The sequence below is a fragment of the Hypanus sabinus genome, chromosome 14 (assembly GCF_030144855.1).
Source record: "Hypanus sabinus isolate sHypSab1 chromosome 14, sHypSab1.hap1, whole genome shotgun sequence".
Lineage (NCBI taxonomy): Eukaryota > Metazoa > Chordata > Chondrichthyes > Myliobatiformes > Dasyatidae > Hypanus > Hypanus sabinus.
This window is the reverse complement of record NC_082719.1, coordinates 51,581,037-51,593,280: the sequence shown is the minus strand read 5'-3', so window position 1 is coordinate 51,593,280 and position 12,244 is coordinate 51,581,037. Positions and strand designations below refer to the sequence as shown.

Below are 12,244 nucleotides of genomic sequence, written 5' to 3'. Positions count from 1 at the left end.
GCCATATGTAACATCTGTTTACTACTATAATCAAGTCTTTGTTGTACAGCTTTGTTTAAGACTGCAATCTATTCTATGTAGGATTATCATCTAACAGTGTGTCTTCTGCAACGCGTTTCAAGACCAGAGCACTGTCACCTGATTGCCTTTGAAGTTAATTGGTCAAGTAAAATATGTAAAGCATTAGAAATACATATGTTAATCAAATCTGTATTCTGTTCTATCTGTGAAAACATATGCTTACATGAACTATATGGCGTGTATTGTATTTGCTGCGATAAATAATGCAGCAGCTGTACTTTGAGGGATCAGGATAACAGTCAAAAGTATGTCCTTTCATAATTAGTGGCAAAATATTATGTTTAAAAAATAACTGCAAGATATTTCACAGATAAAATGTAATTATATGAACGAGGAAGAACAAACATGTTGTTGATCTGAGCTCTGTGTTCTTAAAAGAATAATCAAACATATCTGAAGACATGTTTTGTGCTTGTCATACCTTGCACATTTATATTTTGTGGAGTTGTTCAGAAATAACAGCTATTTGCAATTATGGGTAAGACAAAATAACTAATAGAAATCCTGCAAACTGAATTTAATTATTACTTTAGTTTTATGGCATTGTCCATGTTTGATTGCCTAAACTTTTGCCCCATACATTTTGAGGGTGGGAGAGTTCATTTGTGTGTATGTGAGCGCAACTTTGAATAGAATGAATCTCTTGCATCGATTTTTCCAGAATGATGTGCAGGAAAGATGATACTTTATTGAACCAAGTTATTGCAGATGTATCCTCATCAGTTGTAACTGAAACTATAATGGAAAAAAGCAATCCTCAACTTATAGAAATCTGTGCCTAGGCTATCTCTTGCCTTCTACATGACTTATAGTGTATTGAGTTGAATTTGGCAGCTGAAGTATTTGTCAAAATAATATCTGCAATTCAAAGGTTTTCTGGATATTCAAATGAGAGAGCATTTTTTTTGCCTCTATTTCAATCATTTTCTTCAAAATGTGGATGAGGGGAAAAGTAATATGAATTCAGTGAAAAGAAAACGATTAGAGTTTTATTTCAACACATAAAAACCCAATATTGTTTGAGAATGTAAAAAGAAAAGTTAGTAGTATTGGAATCATCCAAACTACTATCAATCTTTTATTCAGATATTTATGTTTCAAGCAGCTTCCCATCCTAAAAAATAATGCCTCAAAATAGCTTCTCACTTTTAATCAGGCTGCAGTAATATTGTTGAGCTTTCTATTTGTACTAATTAGTTTTGTTCAAATGCTAAATTGGTAGAAGTTCTTAATCACCTTTTGCGACTTTAGTTAGTTGGCAGTTGATATTGTGCATCTTTGTAATTTAATATAGAAATAAAGCGGTCTATTTTTAATATGACAGTATTTCTCTGGCACAAGTAGGATAAATGAAGTTAGATCAGTTCAGAGAAAAATGTAAGACCTCACAAGAAAAGAGAGAGGGGTATAATGATTAATGATAACATTTATCATTGAATTTTCAAATAGATTCCTAGTTCAGCTATTTGTGTTTATAAAGCTGTCAATGGTCTGGGACTGCGGTACATCATGGAATCACTTTAGTTTTATAATCCTGCTCAAGCTCACAGGTCTTCTTCTGTTGGTTTCTTAAATTTAAACAGTCTCCCTCAGAACATTATTGGCAGGTCAGCTTTTTTGTACAGCATTCCTAAACTAGAATTCAATACCTAAAACTACAGGAGATGCTGACTCAAGTGGACTCTTTTAAACACCAGCTCAAAATCTGTTTTTTTTAACCTGACTGTTATCTAGCACCTTTTTTTCTTTTATGTTCACATTTGTACCCTATATCATTGTAAAACACTTTGAACTACGGCATTTGTTTGAAAAGTACTTTATTAGTAAGTTGTTATAAATGTCCATGACAGGAACATGGAAAATATGCACCACTTCCTGATTTTGGGAGCTACTTCTCAGGAAAAGTGAATTTTGATGAAGAAAGTCATAATAGTCTTCAGTGCACCATCTGAGGAAAAGAAGAATACCTCAACCAAAGATTGCAAAGATTGTGAGTAGCATTGATTCCTATTCTGTACTATATACTCAGAATTGAACTACTTTTGCAGCATGTTGTGGCAATGGAGAGATACTACCAACGCTGCTTTCGCAACAGCATTTGAATCTACTCCCTCCTGCTTCTTTTACTATACCCCATTTTGGTTACCCTCCCACCCCTTGTCCTCCTCACCTACCCATCACCTCACTCTTCCATGGTTTACTGTCTTCCCATTAGATTTCTTTTTCTTCAGCTCTTTACTTCTTCCACCTATCTCCTCTCTGCTTCTTACCTCATCCCCTCCCCCATCCACTTAACTTGCACTTCACCTGGTTTCATCTATTTGCAGTTAACTTGTACTCTTTCTCCTCCACCCCACTTTCTTATTCGGGTTTCTGCCCCATTCCTTTCCAGTCCTGATGAAGGATTCCTGTCTGAAATGTCAACTGTTTGTCCCCTCCACGCATGCTGCTTGACTTGCAGAGTTCCTCCAGCATTTTGTGAGTGTCACTCTGGATCTACTGTTGGGATAAATAATGTTAATGCACTATCCCAAACTAATCCTTAATGACACTCAGTCAGCTTAATTGAGTTGGCATTGAGAGACTTGAGCTCACAAAACACTCATGCAAGAGTGACAGTGAGACCACCACCTCCCAAATGGCCACTGCTTGACAATCTCTTGGCCAATTCTGTAGCAGTCTGGTTGATTATATTACTGAACAAATATTGAAATCATTGGAAGCAAGAACTCCTTGACACTGAAGGATGACTTTATGAAGCCCAATTTCTATCTACTTGACCAATAGTATACATCTTTATATAATCCATCTATATGCAACATTCTTTTAATAGCTTATTGCAGGCTGTCCTCAATTGACACATACATCACTAATTAATTAATTTTGCTTACTGAATTAACTTAAGCAGAATTGAATTTTAGTAGAATATAACATTCAAACACTATTGCAATTTAGAATATACAAGTAAGAATCACTTTCTATTCCAGGAGTTGTTAAAGATTTTCAGTATTTTTGGAAAAGGAACTACTTTACTTTGTCTAAAATGGATGAGTGAAAAATAATTAGATATGATTGCATTCAATCAGGCTGATGCCAGGCAAGTGTGGCAAAACCAGAATACCAACATCTCTAAGCTGAAATCGAGGGTGATCTCTAGCAATAGCCCAATTTTACGGGAGAGGTAAATTTGAGAAGGCAAACATAATTCCAATGAAGTTCATTCCACCCATCCTCTTGTGCAACAACACCCCCGGCCAACTGCCTCTGTTCCTCTCTTCTCGGGAGGAAGTACAGGGGTCTGAAGATACATATGCAATGCTTTAGGAACAGCTTTCATCAGATTTCTGAATGGTCTATGGGCCCATAAGCACCTGAACACCACCTCACTATTCATCTTTTGCATGAATTATTTATTTCTGTAATTTATAGTTTTTATATCTTGCACCATAATGCTGCCACAAAACAACAAATTTCATAATATACATCAGTGATAAGAAAGCTGATTCTGATTCTGAATTGCTGCTTTTCCACAAGTAGAGGATTGCTCTTAATTTATGTTGAAATCATTGTAAGTATTATTACTAGTAGTCGCATTAGACTAGTTTATCTTTGCTCCATAAATTACATCAATGAGCGCCCTCTGGAAGGAATCTTCGTATGTTCTGCCCATGGAATGTTTGGTTCTCCAGTTGCTCAGGTTTCTTGAAGGGCCTGTTCCACACTGTGTCTCTAAATAAATAAAAACAAAGTAAGTGTTTGAGTAACAATTAGTAAGTTATGAAATGATTGATTCTAGATGTGATTTTAATGTGAGCTTAAGTATGTAAGGATGAATTGGCTTCTCTGTGGCAGAACGTGTTCTGCATTTTCACATAAGGCTTTGCTTTAAAGTCTGGTTACAAAATTGACTTTTGCATTGAAAGTGGCTCAGCTGTGTTAAGTGTTGAAACTTTGGATGAAAAAGTAAATGATTTGTCCTGTAAATCTAGATGTATTTTGTTTACATGGCATTTAAAGTGGTGCACATTATCTTCGGAAAACAGATGTTGGAAATATGAGGTTGCACCCACTCTGAATGAATTTGAGTGAAGGAGTTTTGCAAGTTGATAAAAAGAAGCCAAGTTTGTGTTACTTTTTGTGTTACAAGTTTGTGAGACCTCCGTTGATACCTCTGCCTCTGCCCCCCCCCCCCACATCCCATCTCTATCTATAATTTTAGTCTGGTTCTCTTTCTCTCTTCCCCCCCCCCCCTCACTATAATCTCCCCCCCAGCCCTACCTTTCTTTCTCTTCTATTTCCCATAATTCTCCACCTTCCCCCTAGCCCATTTCCCTCCAGCCTATTACTTCCCAGCTCTCTACTTCAATCCCCCCCCAACTTCTTATCCCCCCCTCGACCACCCCATGTTACTTCACTCCTGATGAAGGGTCTTGGCCCGAAACGTCGTCACTACCTCCTCCCATAGATGCTGTCTGGCCTGCTGAGTTCTGCCAACATTTTGTGTTTTTATTTATTTCCAGCATCTGCAGATTCACTCATGTTGCCTTTGTGTTACTTTACTGATCCCAGAATAACCAATTTTTATAAAGGAATTAGATAAATTTTCAATTCTTTATGCATTGCTGAAGTGGATTATCTTAAATCTATAAACCAGTATGTTTACGCTAACTTATTCCTTCAAGCTTCTTGTTGATTAGTGAACTATGTCCTCTTATCAGTTTTTAGGCAGGGCATGTATGTCAAAAACTGTTTGATAATCGCTGCATGTTGACCTACAGCTTTTGAGCACCACCCAATTTCCCCATGACATCATTGTGAAATCCAGTGCAAATAATTCACCTTTGTGTACTGAAGAAGCTGGAATGAGCATTCAATGTGAGAGTACGGCAGTTAAGCTGCTGCTTTAATTTTATGATGGATTTTTTGAAACGAGTGGTTCCTGCTATTGCATCTGGGGAGGTGCTTTTGGATGTTGAGCCTACTGATCGTGATAGTGTTCCCAGGCTTTTGAAAATGAGGCGTTTGAGTCTGCTTTCTGTAGGACACACAGTAGAAGAAATGAATTCCACAGTTCAGCTACATGAACCAGAGCTAACAAAAGGTGCAGTTCACTGTAATACATATAAAGAAATTTGTACAATGTAGGACAGAATGTTAAGGTTTAAGGTAATCGCATTTGTATCTTGTGGTCCACTTAGAAATCTTGTACTGATCTTTTTCAAATGAACTTGTTTTATAACAACCTTTCTGAAAGGGAAAATAAAAGGTGGATCAAAATAAATCTTAATTTTGTGACAAAGAAGTACTGTTCACACCCTGATCAATTGGTTGATTTTCTTTAGAAATGGTTAAGAGCTTTGGTCAAACATTTAGAAAAGGAATGGAGAAACTCAGTTAAATTACATTTTTGTATTTTGTGTGTGAAGTTAGGTGAACATATCTATTATATGAGTTAAGACATTTTAAACTTGTTTAAAAACTTGTGTTACCTAAGCTAATGATCTGTATTAATTTCTTTCTTTCAAATAGCAATGGGAAGGAATGTTTGTTTTTCCATTAATACCTTATGTTAATGATTCTTAACAGGCATTAACCAGGATGTGTTTTAAATATAAACTCAAACATTTTACCTGTCTTCCTTAACTTTCTCTAGTAATAGGCTTCTTGAACTTCTGCAAATAATTAATTAGTTATTTTCCTTGAAGAATAAAAAAAAATTGGGAAAACGTATTTCTGTTGATCATCAGTATTACTGGATTAATGGTTATAAAGTACCTTCAGATTTTTTTTTGTTTCATTTCTCAAAAATAGTTTCAAATTTGTCATGGTGTTGCCTGAATGATTAAATTCTTACCTGTTGGTAGATTATATTTCCTGTTTAAAACCTTATTTTGAGCCCTTACTGACTGTTCTGATGGATTCTTATGAATCTTGTTTTTCATAAGGAGCAAATGTATAGATCTTTCTTTAGACTAAATCCACGTTTATTTGTTGAGCTATTTTGGCATTAGGAATATTTAAATTTTGTTCAGAGATCCTCGCTTTAGATTAGACTGGAACAGCAGACTGGAGAGGTACTAGAAGTAACCATCTGTGTGGCAGTATACACTTGAATTCAATTCAAGGAGATTGTTGGCATTTTGCAAGTGACAGAAACACAGATTTGGCTAAGGGAATTCAGTGTAGCGCCACCACATTCTAACAACATTTATATCATTTTTCTGCATAATAATTATTTTCTCCCTCAGTCTTCAAGATTGAAAGTAGCTTTTTTCCCTGTTTTGTTCCTTTTTAAACAATCTAGGAAATTCTTTGAATAGAGTTACTGAGCACATGATTCAATTTACTTTTGCCAAACTTAATTTATTGTTGGATGACATTACCTTGAGTATAATGTAGAAAACAAATGTGCTTGATGTCAGTGAGAGATCCTTGGAGTATTTCAGGCATAAGAGTTTCAGAGTGGATGAAAATCAGAGGTTCCCAACCTTTTTTTATGTCATGAACCCCTACCGTTAACTGAGGGGTCTATGGGCCCCCAATTGGGACTGCTGCTCCAGATAAAGAATCGTTTTAAATGTGTATCGAATCAGGATTGAATAGTTCTACAATGTGAATGTCAGAGGAGCATGTTAAAATAAATAGGTTTTAAAAAAAAGTGAGTGACAATATAGTTTCTCTTCTACTATGCAATATGATTTGTAACAGTGATGAGAATTCAAACTGGGTAGGTGGGGCAGAATATTTGGAAGTATTTAAAAAGCAGCAGTACATTCAAGATCCTAAAAGGGGAAAGAAAGGTTAAAAGATAGGATGAGAATTTTTTTTTATAAACAATCAGGCAGGTGAAGGTTGTTCTGTTTTTTTTTTGAAGAGTGGAGTGATGACTATAGATTTGGAAAAGAAGGGGATAGTACAAGGGCAAACTGAAGATGTTCTCCAGATTGCAGAGGCTGGGTAGTCAGTAGTTTAGGGTAATAGGTGGTGAATTGCATGGACTATACATATTTAACCTCATGGATAGCCATATAATTGAAACCTTTCAAATGTTGAAAGGCCTAGATAGAGTAGATGTGGAAAGGATGTTTTCTATGGTGGGGGAGTCTAGGACAAGAAGGCACAACCTCTGGATAATGGGTTGTCTATTTAAAATGGAGAAATTTCTTCAGCCAGAGGGGAGTGAATTTGTGGATTTATTACCACAGGCAGCTGTGGAGGCCTGGTCGTTGGGTGTATTTAAGGCAGACTTGATAGGTTCTTGATTGAACATGGCATCATAGGTTGTAGTGAGAAGGCAGGGAGTGGGGCTGAGGAGGGGAAAAAAGATCAGCCATAATTAAATGGCAGAGCAGAGATGATGGGCCAAATGGCCTAATTCTGCTCCTATGTCTTATGGTCTTATTTCTTCATTAATCTGCTTCTTGGAAGTATATATATGTCACCATATACAAACCTGAGATTCATTTTCTTGCAGGCATACTCAATAAATCCATTGAAAAATAACCAGAACAGAATCATTGAAAGACTGCACCAACCTGGGCTTTCAACCAGTGTGCAAAAGATAACAAAATGCAAATACAAAAAGAAATAGTAAATAAAAATAAATAAGCAATAAATATAAAGAAGATGAGATAAAGAGTCCTTGAAAGTGAGTCCATTGGTTGTGGGAACATTTCAATGATGAGGCAAGTGAAGTTGAGTTTAGCCTTATGGTTGAGGGCTAGTAACTGTTACTGAACTTGGAGGTGTGAGTTGTGAGGCTCCTGTACAATCTTCCTGAAGGCAGAAGCGTGAAGAGATGATGTCCTGAGTTTGTGGGGTTGGGAGGGGGTTATCCCGTGACAGCATTCCTTGTGAATGTGCTTGGTGGTGGGGAGGGGTTTGCTGTTAATGGTCTGGGCTATATCCACTACTTTTTGTAGGATTTTCCGTTCAAGGGCATTTGTGTTTCTAAATGAGGCTGTGATGTAGTATTCTCTCTACTACACATCTATAGAAGTTTGTTAAAGTTTTAGATGTTATGCTGAATCTTCACAAACTCTTAACGAAGCAGAGGCTCTGCTGTGCTTCTATGTAATTGCATTTACTTGCTGGGTCTTCCGAACAGATCCTCCGAAATAATTCATGGAGAAATTTAAGGTTGCTGATACTGTCCACCTTTGATCCTCCAATGAGTACTGGCTCATGGTCCTCTGGTTTCCTCCCTCTGAAGTCAATGATCAGCTCCTTAGTCTTGGTTACATTGAATAAGCGGTTGTTGTTATGGCACCACTTGGACAGATTTTCAATCTCCCTCCTTCCTTTCAACTGAATAATTCAGTGAAATAAACTTTTAAATTATTATGAGTGTGGTGTACTTCATCTTTGGTTTATATTTATGAAACTTCCTTTGCCTTAACCTTTGCTTCCAATAAGCCAGGTTACCAACTATACCAGTTACCACTTCCACTCTTTCTGATTCACTCAATGAGAAGAAGTGTTTCTATTTGACTTTCAAAAAGTTTGTGTTTGTTCTGGTTAGTTTCGTATTACAATTCTATTGATTTTACATCTGTAGCAAATTATCAAACCAAGAAATATTTTTTAAAAACTCGTGCTTGCTAAGAGTTTAAAAGGCATTCAAGAACAACATCAAGTTACAAAACAAAGTTACCAAATAGAATTAATTAAATAACCACATAGATATTTTGAGGAGCACAAGAATGACTATTGGAGTACTCCACACAATTTTAATTCCCTTGCCTTAAAGCATAAAGTAGAATTAGATGCAGTCCGAAGATGATTAACCCGGCTGATGTCTAGATGGGAGGGTTGTTCTGTCAATAGAGACTTGACAGTTTGGGTCTGTATTCTTTGGAGTTTAGAAGAACAAGAGTGAACTTATTCAGACATAACAGATCCCAAGTGCACTTGATAGGGGAACTTTTTAGATGTTTTCACTAATGTGAGAGTCATACACAAAGAAATGCAAAATAAAGGGTCACTTATTTAAAGCAGAAAAATGTCTAAGCTCAGAAGATTGTGAATGTCTGGAATTCTCTGCCCCTTAAATGGAGGAATCCAGGTCATCAGATATATTTGAGATGGAATTCTAATGTGGAACTGAGGCTTATGGGGAACTGGCTTGGAAGTAGAGTTAAGGGCATCATAGATCAGCTGTCATCTTTTGTATGGCAGGTTGGGCTGGAGGCCTGAATGGCCCACCACTGCTCTTTGTTTTTGAGTAAGTATGATTATCACAGCCATTCTTGCATCTTGTATGAATGGCATTTATACCAAACAACAATCTTACTAGTTACAAGAGCAAATACCTGGTCTACAAAGCTACTAGAAAAAAACTGATCTGTGTTTCATGGTTACCCATTCACTCATGTAGCAGTGATTGTAGGATTGTATATATTTTGAAAATGTGCTTGAATCAAATCAATTTAAAAGTGTTAGTTTTTAATAAGTAAAACAGCAATCTCTGAATGGAATTGTATAAATAAGATGCGACTTATTGTCAATAAACATGAGGCCATGTTCATTCCTGCCATTGCAATCATGGACAAATGCATCTGTGACAAGTTGATTAGTGAGAATGTGATTAAGTAGTTTTTATCTTTAGATTGTCTCCTTTCACAAGCCCAGCAAGTCAGTTGTTTCCTTCATCCCTAAGTCAGCCACTCCTTGTATTGTGTCTTCCACACAGTCCTACTTCAAATTGAACAACATGGAAGACCACAGTTGAGCGTGTGCAGCAGATGATAGTCTGAAGTTCACTGCATGTCTGATGCCTGAGAGTTAACTGGCTTGTGCCTTAATTCCAAATCAAGGATGATACTTTGAGTTTTATTTCTTTTGACACCTTGAGAAGGTATTTAAGAGTCAACCACAAGTTGTGCTTATGGAGTTGCATGCAACTCAGACTGTGTAGGTATGACAAATTTAATTTCCAGAAGGACAGTTGTGAACCAGGTGGGGTTTTGGTCATGATCCACATATTTCAAAATCATTATGTCTGATGTATCTTTTTATTGTTACTTTAAGGAAGTGACTGAAACTAGATTATGAGGAAGTGGGATTTGATCTCGTCACTTGATTATTAGTCCATGACGTTGATGTTACTACTTAACATTATCTGAATTGCTGTCTTGTCCCATTTTCTGGGAAGTTGCAGTTGAATTATGTAAATGTGAGTATTGAGAACCAAGTGTGATAATTTATCGGAAAAAGAATAATAAGCTGGCTGTTGATTAACACTAGTAACTAGTGAGGAGGAAATAGTGTAGATAAAATCTGCTCAGATTTTGAATTTTAATTTCCTTGTTCTGTACTGTTTCAAAACTGTTTCTTCATCAACCAAACCAATAATTTAGTCCAAGAAACCACTTTTCCTTTTCATGCTATGATCATAGCATTGTCTAATTGCCTTTTTTGTAATTTTTTTATTGAAGTTTATCATCAAACATTTCCATAAGATGTATTTCAGATACTGTACATATAATATAATCATATTTGTCACAAATCTCCACATAATAATTATCTGAGGTATATACTTATAGAAAGGAGAGGAGAGAAAGAACAATTGAAATAAGAAAACTATGTACAAAGTAGAGAGTGAATTTTTTTTACAACATATTCATTGACTTGTGAGAATAAAATCAGACCTTTGAGGTGTTATGTAGTTAAGCCATTTTTCCCAACATGAATCAAATTATTCCAACTTATGATTAACAGAGGCTGTTATCTTTTCCATTTTGTAAATGTCCATTTCATAAATTTCCATCCATACATTTAAAGTTGGGCTCTGCTGTGATAACCATTTCCTGTTAAGAGTCTTTTTACCAGCCACCAGCAGTATATTCATTAAATATTTATCTCTTTTCAACCATTCTTGAGTTATATATCAAAATATATGGTCTTGCTCTCCAAGGGTATTTCACATTTAAAAATGTAAATTTGTAGACTATAACTTAATCGATCTACTCCCTGAACAAATAAGAGCCAAGAAACGTGAATAATTAAAAAAAGGTAACGAAGGTGTGATTCCAAGGCTGGGGTCTCTAGATGACCCTGGGTTGAGCTAGAAGAAACGTCTAGCTGTGGGGGATAGCCCCTCCTACCTGTGAGTTTAGGGCCCCTGCTGCAGTACCTATAAAAGTAAGTTTAAAAAAAATGTATGTCCTTTACACAGAAATGATTTCCATGTGTATTCCTCCCATGTATGTATTCTCATTTAGGTGGGGAAAAAGGAATGAATGAATAAAAAATTAGTAATATAAAATCCACATTATAATACGTATTTCTCGAGATAGGTATCACCGTCTATTTTTGCTTCCGTTTAGTTTATCAGCACTTTGGAAGTTAACCAAACCTTATGGCTCTTCTGGAGGAGGTGAGAGCTGTCATCGGAGAACTCACAGTCTCTTCCTAATATCCTTCTCTCACCTCCCTGCTGTCTCAGTTCTCTTACTATTTCCCAAGCAGGTCGGGATAACTGCTCAGCCAGTCGTTTGACCATACCTACGGGCAATCCTCTGTTGTTCATGTCTGCGGTCGCCTCTTCCACTGTCTGATATAGCTATATGCCTTCTTCGTAAAACACCCTCTGTTTAGCAGGGTACAGGGTTTGGAATTTAATCTTTTCTTGCTTTAATATTCGTTTCGCTTCAGAATATTCCTTTCATTTCGGTAGAACCGCAGGGGGGGGGGGTAAATCTTGATCGAAGTATATTAACTTCCCGTTCCAGAACACCCTCTTCTTCCCCAGGCCCTTCGTAGAATCTCCGCCTTGCTCTTCAATCAAAGGAATCTAAGTACTATTGAGTGTGGCTTACTTTCTCTGTCTCCGGAGGGCCTCGGGACAAGTGAATGATGAGCTCTCTCAATTTCAATCTCCATAGTCGGGGGAATCTCCAGTGCTTCCCGCAGCAACTTTTCTGCAAACTCCATCATCGACAACCCCTCCGCTCCTTCGGGAACATTATAAATCCTGATATTTTTCCGCTGATCTTCCCTCCTGGTAAAGCAATTTACTTCCCTGTTGATTTAATATTTTTATCATCATTTTACTTAGTATCTATTCCATGTTTTGCACGCAATCTTCCACCTTCTCAATTCGTGTCTCTGTCACCGCTATTTTCTGATTGATGTTGGTGAGCTCTGAATTTATATCATTGAG

At 36.7% G+C, this 12,244-nt stretch overlaps 1 protein-coding gene across 7 annotated transcripts in view; it reads left to right on the top strand.

Moving 5' to 3' along the window:
• fryl (furry homolog, like) overlaps nucleotides 1–12,244 on the top strand; it is a 346,929-nt gene that overhangs the window by 45,291 nt on the left and 289,394 nt on the right. For 3 of the 7 annotated variants that reach the window (XM_059989158.1, XM_059989156.1, XM_059989155.1), the window contains exon 1: nucleotides 5,014–5,182. The exons of 1 other annotated variant lie outside the window; for it this stretch is intronic. In XM_059989158.1, coding sequence (XP_059845141.1) covers nucleotides 5,095–5,182 — 88 coding nt within the window. In that variant the 5' untranslated portion in view covers nucleotides 5,014–5,094. Of the gene's footprint in view, nucleotides 1–1,931; nucleotides 2,072–4,989; nucleotides 5,183–12,244 lie in introns of those variants that run through there. 3 more of the 7 variants (XM_059989159.1, XR_009515656.1, XM_059989157.1) reach the window with 3 other exon arrangements.